General features: G+C 35.7%; 1 protein-coding gene across 1 annotated transcript in view; it reads left to right on the plus strand.

Annotated features, from left to right (window-relative positions):
* DOK6 (docking protein 6) overlaps positions 1-21798 on the plus strand; it is a 256018-nt gene that overhangs the window by 144113 nt on the left and 90107 nt on the right. The window contains exons 4-5 of the mRNA XM_074897771.1: positions 11717-11836; positions 21552-21741. Of these exons, the coding sequence (XP_074753872.1) occupies positions 11717-11836; positions 21552-21741 (310 nt within the window). The remainder of the gene's footprint in view (positions 1-11716; positions 11837-21551; positions 21742-21798) is intronic.

Raw genomic sequence — 21798 nt, forward strand, 5'->3', positions numbered from 1 at the left:
CTTAAAGAAAAATTACAAATTTATAACTCTAAGTAGTGCATATGTAAAAAACCTTCATTCAAATTTGATTTTTTGTACTTATAAGCATTATACATGTATTTGTCAATATAAATCTTGGGCTTCATGAGGGAGTAAAAGCAGATGCTAATTTTTCTGATATAAACAGAAAAGCTTTCTCTCTTTCTAGCTCAGTAAAGCACTACTCCTCCAAAATTTCTCTATCATTTGTGTAACAAGTTTCTTTCATCCATGCTTCAGTCTACTATATTACACCACTGGGTTTTGGGCATTTTAAAAGTTATAAAAATTCTATGCAAAGGCATATATTATCGTTTATTATGAAAATGTAAAGAATAATAGGTGTCTGCCTGCCTGCCCTTATCTGAGAAATATGCATTTAGTTGCTTTTTGTGATTTGGCTGCTATTATGGCCCATTGTAACACTGTGATCCAGGAAAAAAACCCTGATATCAAACTCATTTGTTTATAAGTCAATGAACCCCTGGTTAAATTCACATATCACAAAACCAAGAGGGTTTTGGGTTTTTTTTTCATTTTTTAAGGCAGCTGAGTTTAGGAATAGGCCTGTTTCCAAGTAGCCACTTCCTCATTTAAAAGCATTAATGCAGAAAATAAGGAAAAACATATGGCAGCGTATATATTGTACTTTTGCCCATTTGTTGAGTACACTGATGGTACTAGGTAAGTCCTTTTTAAATAAGTGATCAGTTTTCTCATCCATACTGATAATAACTCATTTTTGTTTATAATTGGTTTTCCAACTTGTTCTCTCCATTAAAAAGGTATCAACCAGGGAGGACCTGGATTTGAATTTAGCTTAGGTCACGAGAGATCCCAAAGAGGACTTCTGCCTGGAGTCCAAGGAATACAGAAGGAGATAGGGGCCAGGTTTTGAATCTGCGAATCCAACTCTTCCATAAAGGAGAAGATGTCTATCCCCTGCCCTCTAGTACTGTGTGTGTTTATAAAACAGTTCACGATTAAGCTGTATGTGGGCAACTGATCACCAGTTTGCATAAATTACAGCTACATCTTCAGATACTGTTTTTCACTATAATCAGCACCCCTCATGTACAAGCCTAAATCCTAAACTTTCTGTGAAGTTCTCGCTTTATATGGTTCAAAAAACTAAATTTAAACATTCTTTATATTTTCATGATGAGTTGTTTACCCTTAAATAAGGGTGAAAGATTTTAAATAAAACAATCTTTCATCAATGAGTCTTCAGTTAACATGGCCTTAAGCCGTCATTCAGCAGCGTTCTTGAGGTTTCAAATGATTTCATCTTGGTATGTTCTGTCAGATTGCATTCATCAACAGTCATTCTGATTTTCTTGGAGGAAAATGACACATAATTGAAGTTGGATTTATTTACTGTTTTCCTGGTTCAGCAAAGGATGTAGTTTTGCTGTGCTGAATCTTAGAAGTGTTCCACTGAAATTATAGGGAAAAAAAAAAAAAAAAAAAAAAAAGAATCCTATTAACTTAATGAAAATTGGGATTCTGAGTTTCAGATTCAAGCAGACTGCCTCTTCTCAGGCAGCCATATATGTCTCTCAATTAAGATCATGTTGGTAGGGATATCAGTGGTGTGTATCAAAAACCAGGAATCCAAACTAGCATAACTTAGATACAATTTTATTTTAGCAGACTAATATTTACAGGAGGTTTTACCTGATTGGAAAGTGTCTATTTTCATAGGCATTCAATGAATGTCTATTTTCATAAAACATGTTCTAAACAAAGTAATATTTACATGTGTAAAATGTAGGGATCATTTCATGCTGAGAATAACACATAAGTGTAAAGTGAGAGTAAGAAATGTGAAGAATTCATAATAAAAAAGAATCCCCTTTGCTTTTAAATTCTATAGATATGAAATTTGAGAAATACCTTTCTTGTTATATTTTCTTAGGTACTAACTCTAGACTATGCAACTTTAAAGATTTTTTTTTCAGAAGCACCACATTAAAATCCATCTAGAATAAAGAAGAAAACGCAGTCATTTCTAGCTAATACTTTGTTCTGCCTGAGAGTAAAGTTTTATGCAACTGAAAATCAAGTAGAACACCTTCCACGTTGTTATGATTTTACAAATTATTTCAGTCAGAAGTTGTCTGGAGTTGCTTTGAATGAGTTTCTTTGCACTTCCAATGTCATAAAAACCTGCTTGTTAACTCTAAGAGTAGCAAGGACTCACATCTTTACAACAGTAGTTTTAGGGTTTGGGGGGAAAATGCTGTATTTCTTGAGCAATGGAAGCACAGAAAGAAAAAAAATCATCCTTTCAGGAGGTTTATTCTGAAAGTGGCATATTGCACGATGCAGGAAAGGTTTCCTAGAGTCTTTGCAACATCAGAAGGGGTCAACACTAATACAACCCTCTGTGCTCAACCAAAATGGAAAAATATTTAATAAATCTAAGTATTCACAGCTGGAAATGTTGCTTTACTCAGATATGTTTAGCCAAAGAAAGGAAGAAAGGGAGTTTGCAAACACTTTCTAGTCTGCTAGTCATTGTCTGCTCCTATTGGTTTAATGTGGAAGCCATTCACTTGACTGGAGTGAGAGTGACGTGGTCAAAGGCGTAAGAGCAATGAAGCATATAGTGGCAATGGTATACAAATTTACTTCCATGTATTGAAACTAGTCCTTATTACCTTGATTTTGTATAGAAAAATAATGCCTTTAGAATTATTTACTGTTTCTAACAGTATTTGTGATCTCCTATTGCAAGATTTGTCAATAGTTCAAAGATAAGACTGAATATTTAACATATTGTTTTAGAAAAAAACAGTGAAATGAACCTTAGGATTTGTACTACTTTATTTGGATAAGGATCCTCTTACTAGACTGTAACTTAAACATTTGACAATGGGAGAGAAACATACTTCACATTTACACAGACGGTATTAAATTTCCTATGCTTTTAAGAATACAACTTTTCCAAAAGGAATAAAAATACTGTGGGAATAGACTAATTCTGAAATACTACAAAGTTTTAAGCCAGGAAAAATGCTATTGCTGCTGCCAATCATGGGGTAGTTGCGTAAGTTGATGTGATAGCATCCTCTGTGTGTTATGTTACTGATGACAGACCCTTTTTGGACACTTGACTGATGATGTTTATGTCATTGCCATTACAGACAAGCTGCCTGGGGTTATTTTATTTTCATGCTATTGTCATTTAACGTTAATAACTGTTGAAACAGGTATGGATTGACAGTCCTGGGGAACTGTATAATTCCCATGCCAGATTCCTGTAACTGGCCTGTTATTTTCAGACAAAATGTAAATATTTCTTCTATGTTCAGGCAGGTTTTCATGATTGTTACTCTGCACTTGAAGAAAAGTTTGAATTGAGAATTGAAGTTTACTAGGGATATTTTTGAATACTGATGCTCTATTAGCTCACTGTTGATCTGTTGGACATATTAATGCTTAATAAACATTGATGATATAATGAGAGTCACTAGTCCCCAGCATGAAGTAGAATACATGATCTGTATAGGATACCTACAAATCTACCCTCAGGGACTAATTTATCCACTAAATAGCATTTTCTTCCTGGAATGCCATCATTCATTTCTGTAAGGCTGATCACTGAATAAAGTGATATTCTCTTTTTTTAATAGCAGAAATTGCTATTTACCTAAAGAAAAAACAAATGTCCAATGGTTACATTAGCACTAGTGCTAAGCAAAAGAAATCAGTTTCTTGTAGACAGTATTTTCCTTCATTTTTTCACCTTCTCCTTTTTTTAAACAAGTAAGTTCTGTTCCTGTATGAAAACTATATTCTCAAACAGCATTTCAGATGGGAAACTAGTGCTTTAACTTTGGTTAGGGACTGCTAGTCAGTGTTATGGGGCATTTCTTTTAGGGCCTGAGTGAAGGGTGCTCTTTCACTGAAATTTTGTGTGGAAAAGGAGGAACAGTGTAGGTAAAAGTAGATATTATGTGCAACTAAAGTCTATTTTAGGGAAATAGTTTAATGGACAGTAATATCCATATGATAAATCTTTTAAAATAAAGTTATTGCCTTCATAAGCATTCACTTAACATTGGACATGTTTATATTATAGACAGGATATTAGATGGTCTAGTAACTGAGTGCTGGGTATTCAAGTTGAGACTTTTGTTCAGACTTGCAGAAATGAAGGAGTTATTGTCAGGGAAATGTTAGTTTTCATATAGCTCGATAACTACAGGGATACACATGTGGCTATTTGCAAACACAGGTACATGCACAAATAAAAATTATCAGAACCCTGTTTGTGATGTATCTTGCAGCATGTCCAGATAACATGTGGATGAATTTTGGCAGAAATATCAGGTTTATTTTTACTATAGGTAATAGATGTTTTTTGCTAATTATTGTAATTAACTGTGCTATCCTTATAGCAACACAAGTTTAAAATAGCAAATAATGGGAAAAATTTGTTTTGTATAAGACTTAGACGACATCTTCCCTCAGTTAAACCAGTGCATTAGCAAAATATACCAACAGTTAAAGTTACAGAATAATATGTGTTCATATTCTGTAATTATTAATTTAACTTGATGGCTGCATTATTCAGTATTTCGTTAAGAAAAAAAAAAAAGCTCAAATTGTACAGAGAAAGGTGGGTATGTCATTAAACAGGTGGTATATTCAGAAATAATCATACATTTTAATAGCTGGAAATAGTTTAAGGGTCTTATGGTACGAAAAAAGTGGCAATGACAAGAAATTTTTGAGGAACTTGACTCACTGACTTTTTTTTTTTTTAACAATATTGTCAGATTTACTTTAAAATATTTTGTCATGGCCTGAATATAGAGCATTTTCAGTATATTAATAACATTTAACAGTATATGTGGTTTTCCTTCATGATTTTTTCTTTGCCTTGTAATAACATGATACTCTATTCCAGGTGAAAGATTCAAAAACCACAGTTCAGAAATATAAAAAAGTTTCCTTAGAGGTAGTATGAGTTGAAACGCACAAAAAAATTTCTATATTTGAGTCCCGTATCTCATAAAATATCTTCAAATATAATTGGTCAATTAAAAATAATTTTAATAACCAAATTGCTTTCAGAGTTGCAGCCCACTATCTGATAGTATCTAATTGAAAGCAAGCTTTAGTCTACATAGAAATTTTCTGGTTTTACACTAAATAGAACTTATGTCTCTTTCATTGCTTCCTATCTATCATTTAACAAATATTGCCTAATCTATGCATAGCCAGTGTTAATCACTGTTATTACACAAAATAAGCACTATCCATATGTTCTTCCGAGCAAAGATAAGAAATGGCCACATTACTTTGCATTTTTGTCTGTCTTTGAGTGTGTGTGTTGTGCTCTAGAAAGTGCCTTAAGTAATGGAGACACTATTAGATAACATATTTTAAATATTTATAAAATAATATTATGTTTGAATCATCAAAGGATTATCTATATCCTGATAAAGGATAGAAGTTTTTAAGGTATTATTGATTTTAATGAGAAATTACGTGCCTGCAGGCAATAGTGTTATTTGCTAGTGAAAACAAATAAAATTAAGTTGCTGCATATATTGTATGTGGCGCAGTATAATAGCACATCAGTCCTGTGGGAATTCTGTCATATTTTTTCCTATTAACTTCTAGTTAAATCTAGGTAATTTTTAGAGGAGATAAATTGATACATGTGACTTTTCTGCACCATCTTTCTTTCTTGGTAGAAAATATCAGGACTAAGTCCTACTAATTCAAACAGTAAAGATTCTCCAGTTTCATTCAGAATAAGAATATTCAGTTGGATTTGGACATGTTACAGAAGTAGTTTAGAGGTAAGAAGAGTCAAACACTTTGTGCAGGAAATACATTAAAATGTTTCAGAAATTAAGAAACTAATATTTTAGATTTATACAGTTTGATATCAAGGGAAGCTCAAAACGTAAGTGATGTTTTTTGATTTGCAGAAGGACAATGTTTGTTATCCCTGTCTAATATTGCAAACATGTTATTTCCAATGTAAATCCTTGGTCACAGCACTTCACATGGGCTGCATGAGAAGGGGAAAAGACAAATTTCCTCATTTTTTTTTTTTTTATTTTTAACTTTATGAGTTGCATATAAATTGAGACATTTCTTTACAAATGAAATAATTTGCTGCTGCTAGTGATGGAAGACATCTCCTGGAATGGAGGGCACTGCCTTGCAGAGCAGGAGATGGCATTACTCAAGGAGACAAAAGCTGAACTGTGCAGGAGTGATCACCTCTTTTGGACTTTATCTCAGGCTAGCGGTACTCAGCTATGCTACCAATTTGTAGTGGTGTGTGATAACAGGCTCCTGTAGGATTGTGCAATGTGAACACAGGAGGTAAATGTGAAAGAGTGTGAAGTTTTCAGGATTCAAAAGGTACTTGGTTTAGTCTGCACACAAAATTGTTCCTAAGTTAGGACTTTTAAAACAATCCTACCTCTAGCCTTAGAGATCTAGAGGATCTCCAAGGACAGTGAAGTGAAATGTATTTGTTGCACCACCCTGTAGAATATGTTATGTAGCTTTAACTGTGTTAAACCATAAGTAGAAGAGCTCTTTCACTCTTACAAATTTATATTTCTAACACTATGTGGTGGGTTGACCCTGGATAGATACCAGGTGCCCAACAAAGCTGCTCCATCACTCCTCAATCCTCAATTGGACAGGGGAGAGAGAATATAACAGAAGGCTTGTGGGTTGAGATAATGACAAGGAGATCACTCACTGATTACTGTCACGAGCAAAACAGACTTGACTTTGGGAAAAATTAATGTATTACCAGTCAAATCAGAGTAGGATAATAAAAAGAAAAAGAAAAAAAAGCAAATCTTAAAAACACCTTCCCCCCCACTCCTCCCTTCTTCCTGGGCTTAACTTTACTTCCAATTTTCTGTAGTTCCTCCCCACAGCAGCACAGGGGGACAGGGAATGGGGGTTGCAGTCAGTTCATCACATGTTTCTGCTGTTCCTTCCTTCTCAAGGGGAGGACTCCTCATGCTCTTCCCCTGGTCCAACGTGGGGTTGCTCCCACAGGAGACATTCATCCACAGACTTCTCCAATGTATGTTCTTCCCACAGACTACAGCTCTTCACAAACTGCTCCAGTGTGGGTCCCCCACGGGGTCACAAGTCCTGCCAGCAAACCTGCTCCAGCGTGGGCTCCTCTCCCCATGGGTCCACAGGTCCTGCCAGGAGCCTGCTCCAGCGTGGGCTTCCCAGGGGTCACAGCCTCCTTCAGGCACATCCACCTGCTCTGCCGTGGGGTCCTCCACGGGCTGCAGGTGGATTCTGCTCCACCGCTCACCTCCATGGGTGCAGGGGCACAGCCTGTCCCACCATGGGCTGCACCGGGGGCTGCAGGGGAATCTCTGCTCCAGCGCCTGGAGCACCTCCTCCCCTCCTTCTTCACTGACCTTGGTGTCTGCAGAGTTGTTTCTCTCACATATTATTGCTCCTCTCTCCAACTGCAATTGGTGTTGTGCAGGGGGTTTTCCTCCCCTTAAATATGTTATCCCAGAGGCACTACCAACATCGCCTGTGGGCTCGGCCTTGGCCAGAGGTGGGTCGACCTTAGGACCAGCTGGCATTGGCTCTATTGGACACAGAGGAACCTTCTAGTAGCTTCTCACAGAAGACACCCCTGTACCGCCCCCCACTACCAAAACCTGCCCACACAAACCTAATACACACCATTTGCCAGAATTATTTTATCATTATTATTATATCAACTAACCCCTTTATCATCCTGTGTTATTACCTATTTGCAATATACAACATCAGTGGTTGGAGTAGGTACAGTACCAGTTTAATCACCTGGGAACTGAAGTAGAAATGACATGTAACCTCAGGCATGACCTAGAAGCTCAGTTAAACGGCAAGAAAATATTGCCAATAAGAAGGTGTGTGTTTTCAGATAACAAGTTTACAAATTTGTTCCCAGTTATGCAATAAACAGAGTCTAGTTAAGGTTTCCCATCTCTTTGCATTTTATCTCACCTCATGACATTTGTATAGCCGCCTTTTATAATCAAGTAACAGTAAAGATGAAAATGCAAGTATCTGGATTTTATTTACAGCTCTGAAAGCATGCCTTACAATTTATCATTCACTCCAAGAATTCAGTTATCTTAAAAGGAAACTAAATTTTTCAATGAGAAGTACCAGTTATGACTAAAAACTCAGCATTTACCATGAATAAATCTAATCTACATTCATTAAAGAGAAGAATTTTGCTGACAGTTTTTTATGACTTGGTTCCACTGAAATATTTCATCTGTTTGAATATATGCATGTAATCAAAATAAAGAAGTAACAGTGGTATCTCTGGTTTGTGATATGGTAGCTGTCATTCTTAAAGACTACTACTGTGACTGATGCATTTATGTACTATAAATTCTAATAAATATATTTTTTAAATCATAAATAATATTTAATTTGCTATCCAGAAACACAAAGCATTCTATAGACCTTTTAGAAAAGAATGGGAAACTCCTTTATAGATGCACATGATGAAAGGAGAAACATGGCTTTGGCTTTTAAAGGTAATTTACCTGTTTCTAAAGATTTCACATGTCTGTCAAGGAAAAGGTTGAAGGCAATATCTTGCAAGTGAACAATAGCTATCAGGATGCATTAGGTAAAACTAACTCACACAGTATCCTCGTACCCTTGACCTTCCAAACACATTTGTAGATAATGTTGATGCTTCTGACAGCAGACACAAATCCTCACAGTTCTGTGGGAAGATATTTCAGTTCTGCATTGAAACTATATTTTTTTTGTAGTATTAAGTTGATCATTTTTGTAAGATATGAATTTTGAGTTACATGGCAATACAATGCATGTTATAGTATTTTGCAAAATATAGGCGTGATCTCATAATGCTTACAGTAGGATAAGTTTCTTCTGGGTGACAACTGGAGAATGGTCTAATCTGGGTCTAATCGTCAATGCCTGGCAGTGAAGAAGCGGCATCTTAAATTAAACTGCCGGAGTCAAACACTCCGAAAGGCAGGTTTTGGATCCAAACTTTCAAGATCTACATATTCCTGTGACAGAGACAGGCAAGTGGATCGAGGAGACAAAAATCAAGACACTCAGAAGAAACAATGCTGTTTGTTTGTTTGTTTGTTTGTGTCCCAAAATATCTACTGAAAATGTGGTGTGAGTATACATATAAATAGAACTTGTTGCTTTTACATGAGTCCTGTTTTGAATATATATTGATGTTAGGATGGATTTATGGAAATGCCAGTATGTTTTTCTTTCTTCTTAGATGTTTGTAAAATTAGAACGGTTAGTTAGTGTTCATTTACCATCATCTTCTTCCACATTTCAGAAAGTACCCTTTCAGTCTGGGTGCAGCGACAAGAGAAAGTAATAAAATGCAAATGTTGTAAAATATATAAAATGTTATATTCTGACCACACTCCAGGAAAAATTTGAGGGTTTATATAGAGTTATGAACTCTGTCAGCATATATTGTCCTGTGGTACAGTTTAGGAAGAAATTAAATTGTGAGAGTGAAGAGAAGGAAACATGGAAGCACTAGACTAGATTTGCACTGTCACCTTTGTGATACCAGCCTTTCTGCACTGATTCCCCTGAGTTTATCTGTAGCTGGAAGCAGATGTTGGGCAACTCAATGGAAACACCCCCTGGAGGAGCTTGATTTACCCATGTGCTGGTACGCTGCCTCCCACACCCCCTCTACTTGCTGCCAGAATATGGCAGCATGTCTTGTGGTCCACTTTTATCATCTCCCTGGCATGAAGGCATGATTTATAAGTCATGGCTCTGGTTCAACAGACCTCATCAATATCCAAGGAAATGGCAAAGGCTGAAGGAGAGGAAGGGAAAACAGGAGGGAAATTTCTTCATGCATGATCAGGAGATGAATTTTGGAGGTAGGCTTTTAAACAAATTCATCTCATTCCTTTTACAAGCCCTAGGTTTTTATTGCTGTCCAGAGACATATCTATTCTCTCCTTACTTCCATTAAGGAGGCTGTATCTGTAGAAGTGTTAATGGTGTTACCTCAATATTTTCTTCTCACATACAAAGTTAAATGTCATCTGGATGTTACTGACAGAATATTCTGTCTCTTACCGCCAGAAGCTGAGGATGTTATGAGACTACCAAATTTGAGGATCTGTTTCCTGAGACAAAGACTCCAAAAAACAGGAAGGCTTAAGGGAGACCCCTTTGCTTCCAGCGCTCTGAAGAAGCGCGCCAAATTGTTTGTCTCCCTGTGACAACAACATTTGATTCTCAAAAATCCCAGAACAAGTTCTCTCATTTGAGCTGTCTGTCTGGGAATTCAGTCAGCTGATAGCCAGAATAACTCAGGAACAATCTGTTCCTGGACTATTCAAGGCCCTGAACAAAGGAGGATATCCAAAGGTTCTTGGAGACCTGGAATCGCATGCCTATCTCCCTTTCTTGTCCAGCAAACGTTTCTGTCACTTTATGTCTGTGCCTAACCAGGCGAGGATTTGAGGACTGTGCCAATTAGACGTGGAAAGATTTTTCTTGGATATAAATTTTCACTAATTACAATGAGTCATCATCACTAGATGCTTCAGGGCTTACATGCAGTATTTTTCTGTCTCTCAGAATTTCATCACGACATTGGAGAGAGATTGTCACAAAAGTATTTTCCAGATGTCCCCCAAAATAGGAATGAAAAAACTGCAGCAGTTTAATAGAGACATTTCTAGATGACTGGAGTCACCCAGTCCTAAAGATGATCAGATATAGATTGCTGTGACAATGGATGCTCAGCATGTGCTTGGTACCAAGCCTGTTCTCCAGAAAGTTTTTCTTAGGTGAAACCTATCCTATAATAAAAGACAGTCAGCCTAGTTGCATGGTTTTTATTAGCTGTGGTTTCACACTGTGTGAATGCCAACTTGAGCTGTGGTTTATTTGTCCAGTGCCAAGGATTTTGTGATATTAAGTTTGAGAAGTGAATAAGATGAGGTTGTGGGCATCTGTCTTAGGGGGTTATACTTTGGAGTTTATATCTTGGTAGACTGGCAGATAGGGACCTCTCAGATGTACATCAGTGGGATGTAGTGGAGAACTCAGAAAGGACTGGAAGGTTTTGAATTTTCATACAGATGTTCCAACTAATGCCCAGATTGCTCTGAGACCAAATGAAAGTGAACAGAACTGAAGAAATTAGTTGTTTAGACTGACAGGCATAGCCATTCAATAGAGTAGAGAAGGAGTATTGCATTTGAAGATCTTTTTATTACTTTTTTTTTTTTCCTTTGCTCCTAGAAAAATACTCTATAACCTTTGGAAGCAGGAAGTGCTTTAATAGTTCAGATTTACCTAAAGAGCAGTATATTTCAGATATTTAATGTTTTTCTAAATCACATTTTTTCTTTCAAGAAGGCCTACTAGAGGTATATTGCCTTGAAAACTCACTACTCTCTTTTGTTAACTCCACCTCTTATCCCCAGAATTAAAAATTAAAGGTGCAGTGCTAATAGTGTAAACCGTTTTAGAAGTTCATAAATCAAGGCAAAGAAACTAATGTGGAACTTTATACTAATAACTCATGTTTCAACGCAAGCATATTGTCATAAAGCTGGTCAGTAAGAAGGTATTGATTTAACTTCAGACTTTTTTGAGTAAAATTTTAACACAAACAATTTTTTCTCTCTTTTTCCAGAACTAGAGGCAGAGGAATGGTGCAAACATCTTTGCATGGAGTGTCTAGGAACCAGGCTCAATGATATAAGTCTTGGGGAGCCAGATTTGCTTGCTGCTGGAGTCCAGAGAGAACAAAATGGTAAGTAATTTTTTAATTGCTCCTAGATCAGTTCTTTGGTGCTGTCCTATACTATCTTTGCTTGTGTTTGTTGTTCTGAGGTTTTTTACCATTATCTATAAGCACATCAAGAACTAAACATCTGAATGTGTTTTTGAGGCCTAATCCTATTTTTCCTACAAATAAAGATGAATGAATTCCATGCCATACAGCACACGTAGAGTGAGTGACTTCATGTCTTCATTGCATTTACATTTTTCTGTCATGGGAAATTATGACTATGACCCTTCTGGTTCTGGAAACAATGGCCTCTGTGCAGAGGAATAAAATACCAGTTGTTCCACAGCCTTTAAAATACAATAATTAACATATTAACACTACTTTGGACTGCAAGAAAAAAGCAATATTTGCTTTAAAATCGTACCTGTCTTGAATAACGAAGTCAAGATCATCTAAATTGTCAAATACAGATGCAAAGAACAATGATGACAGATGCTAGTTAGAGCTAAGCCTGAGCTTGTAAGTCTTCATCTAAAGGATGTTTGGAACAGAACTTCAGATTAAAATGTGTACAGGAAGGATGCTAGTGGATGGAATATGCAATTATGAAAGAAAATTTGTTATTATTCTGTCATTTAATTCCTATTAATGAACACGAGGGCAACACAAGATGTGCTCATATATTCCTCCCTAAATTACAGCTCTCAACGATTATTACTGTCTTGATGCTTTTATAAGATCCAATAGCTTTTAACAGAGTGATAAAGCAAACTGCCTCAATGGGCATAAAACATCAAGCCAACTATCATTATAAACAAAATTACATAATTAAATTATAGAAAGAATAGCACTAAATTGATTACATTGTATTAATTTAATAGAAGAGCCCAGACATCTCTGAACCTGATAACATAAAATATGCAGAAATCTTCAAGAAATTTTGTCAAAAATCAAACATGCTCAAGTGCAATTTAAAAGAAGTTCAAATGTTTGTGAAGTTGTTTGCCTGCTAGGAGACACAGGATTTCATTTGTAGTCTCAAACTGCTTAACAGAGAGAGCTACTAATGCTGTAGGAGAGTGATAATGATCAGTCACCACTCAAAGCATCCTATCTGCTATATGCTCATAGGCTATATGTATAAAACTCATATGCATGCTACTGAAGAGAGAACTGTGTGAGCAGGCGGACCTCTTTCATGAATGCAAAAGGGAATAAATCTTGTCAAAAGCCTGTGATGTGAGCAGAAAAATAACTTCAAATTCCTCAAAATCTTCCTGCAGTAATTTAATATACTGTCCAGCAGCTTTCGGATGTAGATGACAAAAAATACATTTCATCTTGTTCTTGAAAGGGATCCAGTTATACACACATGACATCCAGAAGACATAGATTAGTTCTGTTGTGTGAACTAGTCTTGATTCAATTGCCTTAGTCTAGAAATTAATTGCAGTGCTACCAACCAGCATATATGGACATAATCATCATCCTTATTGTTCTAAGTAAATAAGTGAAAGGAAACAAAGAGACAAAGCATGTATTTGTTGTATAAATCACATGAACAAGAATGCATGGAGAGTATCATTAGCCATATTCTTTTAAACAAAGTGGCTGCATACATATAATCCAATATTTGACAAGCATGCTCTGCTAAATCATTAGTTACAGTATGTTAGACAAGTAATTCTGATACCTATCCACTTCCTTCCTTCATCCCCTTGATGCACAACTTTGCATTTTAATAAGCATGTTTGAAATTCAAAATTGTCCTGTTCAGAAGCAAAGTAAATTCTGTTTTCGGGGGCTTTGAATTAACTTGGAAGAAGGGAATTGTACATATATTCTTACTATTGTATGAAATCTAGCATTTTGTTCATTTAGCTGCGCTGTAAGAACCTGCAGTTGCACTCAAATTTCTTTAGCAGATTCCTTCAGTAAAATCAGTTAAGTGGAACCATTACTTTAGTTTATACTAGTTATCTTATTCTGAAAACTTGGCAGTGTTATTCTCCACATGAAATTTTTATGGAAGAGGTGACTAATTGGAGGGTGGAATAATTTCATGAGCTCTGACAAAAAAAAAAAAAAAAAAAAAGGCACATTTTCCCCATGTTGTAACTTTTACGGGCATGTTATCAAAAACTGTAGTTCAAAAGATAACTAAAAACATCTCAAAAGTCTACTGAGCTTTTGTTAACCTGAATCTGAAAGGTTAAAGTTAATTTTCTAATTTGAAATTCATGAAAAGTGACTGTATGTATAAAATGTCTAAAATCTTGCTCAATGTGAAACCGGCAGCCGTGTCACACTCAGGGTAATTTTGTGTGTGTGTGTGTGTTAAATAAAAACTGTATACTGGTATAGTACCTTTGAACGTCATTATTTCAAAACATATTGCAAGTATGCCAGCTTCATAGAATTCCTCTTGAGTTAGTCAAGGTATTAATATTTACTTGAAACAGACATGTGAGAATAGAATTTGTAAAACCTATAATAGATTCTTAAAGCCTCAGCATTTAGTTTCATGCAGGTTCTGTTGCCTGAACCATATGAAGGCTTTCTTTCAGGTAATTGAGTAAAATATGTCTCTTAGTATCTGAACAGTACCATAGATTGCATTGTCATAAAGACTGCGACGCCAGTGGTTTTTCAGTTTTACTTATATATATATATATATACATATATATATATTTAAGTTTTAATGGCTAAAAACAATTGAATAATGGTATTACACTGATGATATGACAGGGTGCTAATACCATTAATCCAAAAAAAATAGATGTATTAACTATTAATCCCATCTCATTCCACTGTATTTTTTCAAATATTTGCCCTAAAGATTTTCTGAAATGTTTAGAATTTGGTAAAGATACTTCCTTGATCATAAAAGAACTAGCCTAATGAGGGTTTGGTTTTTTTCCATGAGCTGCTTTACATTTTCCTAGCAATAATTCTAATACGATATTGCTTCATCTGTCCAACCATTTGCCCATTCCTGTCCTTAAAGGACATTTACATGATGTATGTCTTGTACTTGTAAGGGTGTTCACTGAAAAGATAAGGTAAATTGGCTATCTCTTGAAAAAACACTGTTTTCTGTTGTGTAGGTTTGTGTTTTGGTGCTTGTGTATGACCATCATAGCTAGTATCTTCGGTCTGCAACATTTGTAATAATTTTCTTAATTTTTATTGTAAATGCCCTGGGACCATAAAAATTGCTACATGCTACTTATATTTTTTTATACCCAAGGACTCACATTTCAGTAAATACTTGGCAAGGAAAATACATGTGTTCTATGATTTATCTAATATCTCTTTTTGTTACATCTGGGCCCGTTTATCCTCCTGCTCTCACTCTTGTGGTTCTCCTGAGATGAGCTTTCAGTTTCAGAAGGGAAGACACCTGATTCTCTGTGACACAAATGCAACAATATGGCTTGCGAAACAATTTGTTCCGAAGGCTAGTAAAATTGCCCTTTGGTGTGCAAATGTCATGGCTAAATGTCCATACATTCATAAAACATTTCTGACATATGAGGATAAAAATTTACAGTAGTGCAGCTATCTGGAAAAGATGTTCCTTTATAGTTCTGAGTTGTTCAGCAAGAGCTAGTGAGATCTATTTTGTAGTAGTTGCACTGTTGCTTGACCCTCCAGCATCGAGCAATTCTGCAGTGGTGATAGCTAAAAGAGCCAAACTATAGATCTACACTGCTTATAGCAGAGACCTCTAGCTATTGTGTCTTGTAGGAAGAACAGAGAAGACATCTAAGCAATTCTTGTGCAAAGCACATCAGTAACAGAAAGCTTCTCACTGGATTTCATCTGTTATTACTTTCAAGAAGTATTAGCACAAGTCTTACTCTGTAAACACCGCTGTGGAAAATTACCATTAGTGCTATTCTTTTTACATTTAAGGCTCACAAGTAAAGGCTGTTTAATTTGCAATGATACACAGATTCCAGTAAAAGTGAGATTTGAAATGAAGCTTCTGTTACTCTCCAATCGTTTTACCTCCTCTCTCCTGCAACTCTAAGGGATTTGCTTATGTTCCTCAGCCCTATAGCACCAACCCTGTTTCTGTTCAAATTTCTTTTCACATTAAACACAGACTTTTACTGTTTACGATGTCCATTTAGATTATTTGATAAAGAATTAAAATACAGTACTAAATCAAAAGCAGTAAAGGCTACATGATCCTATTCAGATAACAAATTTAGTATGGCAGTGCAGCTGTATATACAATGATAAGACAAATAATAATACACAGTTTTAACTCCAGGAAAGAAAATCTGGATTTGACTGGATCTCATAACACTGTTGACAAGTAGTGTTCCAAACAATATCCTGTGATACTTACACACACATTTCCTATTCCTTAGGTTTCTCAAACTGCTGCTAGGGAAAGAAATTGTGAATGTAGAGTGCTATCTCCATCTGGAAGAACTGGAAACTTCCTTTTCCGCTCTCAATGCATTTGGAAGCATTTGTAATGCACCCCAAAACATAACAGCAAAACCATCTATTTTTAAAAATGTTATTATCTGCCTGGATGTCGTCATATCTACAGTTTGTCCATGCTCATGATTTTTTTTCCAAATATCACTGTTTCAATGTGTCACTGTATTTCCATCATTTATAAAAAGAATTAATTAGAAACAAGTCATCCAAACAGACAGTATACAATGACAGACTATGTTTACTGTGAAAAAGAAACCAGAATATTTAAAACAATACTGGTTAGAAAAGCATTATGTGTAGACAGTGCTACTAATTTCACTCTTTAAGAGCAGGTGCTTCTCTTTGATGAAGATGCCATTCCAGTCTGGTTTAATACTAAATACTAACATTTAAATAGCTGAATACTTGTATTAAATAATATTCTATTGAACTTTACTTTTAAACCTGACGTAAACAGTGAAGAAAATAGGAAAATGTAAAAGCACAAATTTTTAAACTGGAGAAAAGGCCTGATCCATCTTTTGTGATATAGCTCATTTACTGTTAGGTGCCTGTGATTTTCTATCATGTGTTACTGGTGCTTTGGTGGTTTTTGGGGGGGTTTTGGGGGGGTTTTTAATGCATTTTGAAGTTAATCTTGATTTCAGAAGTCTGGAATAGTTTGAAAGATAATTGATTTTTTAACTTTTACTCCTTCCCTAATATTTAAATTAGTACCTTATAAAATTACTTCCTTTATAATTTTTTTTCCTCTTTTTCATAACGATTTTTACCTTTCCTTTTTATTTAAAATCATTCTAAAATATAGCAGTCTTGCTTCCTGGGTTTTAATTGCGAGAAACTCATTAATTTGTGTTAGCAAAAATGTAGCTTTTCACAGTGAACCTCCTTGAATCCTCAGGAGAGGATTATGAGTTATTTCTTTATGCTGCATATTGAGATTACAAACTACAGCCAAAGCATAGAAACTTTGTAATTACTTTCACAGAGCTGACTTGTTTTAGGGCATTTTCTAGGGTCTGTAGAACCTCTGTGATTTACTACATAAAAGCATTTTGCATGTTTTTTATTCTTTTTCTATTATCCTTAATCCATTTTTATACTTTAAAAGAAAAAAAAAAAAAAAATCAAACATAGCCATCTGTATCCAGAAAAGAAAGGTATTTACATTTTTAATGGCTGGTTAATCCAGTGAAATTTCAGATTCTTCTCTGCCTTACTACTTATCAGTGAAACAATTTAAAATAATTTATTTATGGTAGCCTTTATATTTTCATTGAGATGTTTATAAATATTTCCATGCATGCTTAATGGAAGCAAAGCAGAATAATGATAAACAAATGAACAAAATTAATTCTGGAGTCCTGTTTCCTCACTATATAAAGCAGGAGAGAATCGTTCTAATAGACCTGACATATGAATGAACACAAAATGCTGTGACTTCAAGATTAAAGATCTTTTTCCACCTGAAAATTAGCCACAGATAGTCAGCCACAGAAATCTCATAGATGGTGCAGTGTTTTCCAGATAGACACTAAATGTCTGCTTTTAAAGCCTCTTCTTTATATAGACCCCACCAACGTGACTGCCTCCTTCCACAAGTAGTTTTTCCCTCTCCTTAAAGCTGAAATGAAAGAAAGCATCTGTATTGCAAGATTGCAGTGTCATCTGGCCAGTTTTCTAACGGATGATTTAGGCAAAGGAATCCAGTGATAAAATGGCAGAACCAGGATCATCGGGCCTCACAGTCATTTTTCTTCCCCAATACAGCTGGACTTTGAGCTGAAAGGCTGAGAGCATTTCAAGAGATGCTGCCAAGTCCCCATCTCAGTCAATATGCTCACTTTAACATGGACTCTTATGCTCCTGTGCTCTGGAAAATGTTATTAAAAGTCATAGTCTTGCCAAAGCCCAAATGCTAAACACCTTTACATGCACAAAGTGTATGATGAAGCATTGCTCTGATTATTCAAGTAGATGGGTAAAAGCAGTTAGAGTGAAAAGCGTGGAATAATAAATGTAGCAATATATCACCATTTTTTTTCTCATCCTGGCTCCCCCACTCCCTGAACTTTGCTCTCACCAGTTTTGGAGGAGATAGTAGGATAGTGATGCTGAATGCTGAGGAATTGCATATGCTCAGTCTCAGCCTTGTCTCGTCCAACAGGATAGCATCTACTTGTTTGGTTTCTTCCATCACCCTGTTTTCTGGGTCCCTCATTAACTTCTATTAACTTACTACCCAATGAACTGTTATAATTTCTTCCCACTCATATGCAGATGGTGTCTGACCCACAGAGAAGCCAAATACCCTATTCAATGTGATTCAGATGTCCTGGTGACATAATTCAGCTGGGATTCCCAAATCTAGCCTATGAATGTTCTTGCCTGGATAAGTTTAAGGGCAAAACTTGTCACTAAAAACTGAATTATTGTATTACCATTGCCTAGATACCTGGTAAATATTTTCTGAAATAGAAAAATCGGACTCTGTGGTTTAATTCCTAAAATAATTTAATAGTATCTACACCTTTCCATGTCCTCAATTTCCCATTATGCAAAAACAGTATTTTTTTGTTTCAAAAGCAAATATATCCAACCTCAATCTTCTCCAGCACATATGTTTGTACACTTGCTTTTCTTGCCAATTTGAGTAAGTTCCAAGGGTGCTATGTTTTGCCCTGCAGCTGATGTTCAGTTTAATCAGACATACTTTCTTTAATCCGTGACATCTCACCTTAGACACTGACCTCCCATGCAAAGTCAGCAAATGTCTACTGACAGTTTGAGGATACCATATGTCCTGAATACCCTTCATGCAATAATATCCTCAAACACTTCAGAGAAGCTGAGCATTTCATGAGTATCCTGATAACTTCTAAACCAAGCTGAAATATTCTGTGCCTTCAACACACCAGTTTAATATTTACTTCAGAAAATAATTGTGCCATTTTCCATTTTCTCTGCTGTCTGAGGCACTCTGTCAGTGAAGACAGGGAAAGCGAAAGATTTCCATGCTCACATAGTAGCTCGATTCCCCCATAGACATATTGTGTGATTTCATGTAATGTAAAAGAGAATCAGTTGATATGTCAGTCATCTGTATCTTTATTTCAAATAGAGGAGGTAAGTAACAATAAGTAACAGCATGACAATGAAAAACTGGAGTCAAATATATAATAAAAGCACACCTGCGTAGCTCCTACACATTTTTGCATGACCATCACAATGACATATGGACACTGAAAAAAGGCATAAATATACATACATAAAATATATAATTCCATTACAAGGTATAAGTTCTCTTGTTCTCTTCCATTCACTTCCCAATGCAGACATTGACCCATGCTCCTATGTGTGAATCTTTCCATTTACTTTAGTAGGTGTTAGGTTAGACATGTGCCCAATGCACTCCTCTGAGGACTAGGAGAAATTCTTTGCAGTGATCTCAGCAGCACCTGCTAATCTATTTGTGCTGTGTGTCGGAAGACCGTTATGCAACGCTAGGATTTGCACACTTGGGACTTTAGTCATAAAATAAAACTTTTAGGGCTAACACCCATTAGTGTGATTAATGAGAACTAGGGCCTGGGAGAAGAGGTTGAATGGCTATGAGACTGAATGAATCAATTGGGGAGTCATTAATAGGACAAAATTAAATTGACTGAAACAGAATAATATTGGGAATGACAAGTTTACTTATTCTTACTGCTCACCCAGCAGTTCCTGCTTCTGTTAATTCCTCAGACAAACTTTTGCTACTTTATTCACACACACATATACTCACACATTTCTAACACATATTAATCCATTTATTTATAATGTTTTCACTGATTTGTCAGAAAATTATATATATATATATAAAATGTTTAAAAAATGGACATATAATGCCTGTGGTATTCAGTGTCAAACACAATGGGAAGTTGCACCTGATTTTGACTGTTACGATAAACTTCTCTCACTTAATTCCTCTTCTGATTACTTTAAATTCCTTCCTAATTTTTATGAGGACACCATGAGAAAGTTCAGTGCAAATGGTGGATTAAAAACGTTCCACACCAAACTGTCATTCATTTATTAAGTAGTTGGAGACAATTTTCCTACCACGTGGCCCTTTGAAGTACATTTCCCCAGTACTGTTTATTAAATGATCATTGCTCATGTCATGACTTTTTTGTCATTTGTTCAGTGCAGTAGCATTGGCATTTTGCATTTGTATCCTATTTCAAAAATGAAAGAAAATTGTGAGAGGAAGTTGTCAATCAACTACACTCTCCCATATTATATTAAGCCATTAGATTTTAGTGCCTTTAGAGTTAAAATATAAGCTAGCACTTCCAACTGTACAACCTGAAATTTAATTTTTCATTCTTTGTAGAAGCAACTCATAGAAACATTAATTATCCTTCAAAGGAAATTGAATTTTTATTTAAAATTTTCTTGCTATTGCTGTGGTTTACTTCCTTTCATAGGAGTTAATGGTGGCTTATATCATCTTTTTTCCTTTTTTTTTTTTTTTTTTTAAGGATAGTTTTTGCATTGCTTATTAAATCACATGAAATTCAGGCACTTCAGAAAATTGTTAATGCCCTTGACCTCTTACTGCAATGAGTGCATTTTGCAGCTGATAGCAATTTATGTCATGACCATAATAATATATGGTGTTGAATCAGATTTTTCAAGAAAGCCACAGATGATTAAAAATACTATTAATCCGAGAAATTATAATGGCTTTGGCAAATAAATAGAAACTGAACACAAAAAAATGTAATTATTAACAAGCTTCAATAAGAAAATCTGGCTTTGCAATTTCAAGGACAGTTTTTCTAAGGGGCAATGGCTGTACATACAGGTTTTGCCAAGATACCTATAGTTTTATTCTTTGAGAGAGGAGTATCTGTCAGAGTTCAAGTCGTGAATTTTGATTTGCATAGAGTCAGGGACCTTAATGTGAGCATAAAGGGCTTCATTTAAATTGCTGGGGACATATGCCAAAGAGGACTATGCAGATCATCTGTGAAAGATGTTTCAGTCTGCTGCATTATTTATAATGAAAATGAAATGCAGAAGATTATCCTCTTACTCCTCACATGTACACTAGCAAGACTTCTTCAGCATCAGTGGATCTTCACCTCTGTTCAAGGATAGAAATTTGGCCTTGATTTCTGAACCATCAGTAACTACAGACTTTTTTTTTTTTTTCCCCCAGTATAAAATCTTCATTTAACTGGTGATGCCTTATTCTGTGCTTGTTTGTTTGTTTGTTTTTTTCCAGAACGATTCAATGTATATCTTATGCCTACACCAAATTTAGATATCTATGGGGAATGTACAATGCAGATCACCCATGAAAACATCTATCTCTGGGACATCCACAATGCCAAGGTCAAGCTGGTCATGTGGCCTCTGAGCTCTTTGAGGAGATATGGACGTGACTCAACATGGTTCACATTTGAGTCTGGAAGGTAAGAGCTAAGGAGAAGCAGCAAGAAGAAATAAGCAGTGATTTTTGAGAAGCAGCC

Source organism: Athene noctua, chromosome 2 (genome assembly GCF_965140245.1).
Source record: "Athene noctua chromosome 2, bAthNoc1.hap1.1, whole genome shotgun sequence".
NCBI classification, from domain to species: domain Eukaryota; kingdom Metazoa; phylum Chordata; class Aves; order Strigiformes; family Strigidae; genus Athene; species Athene noctua.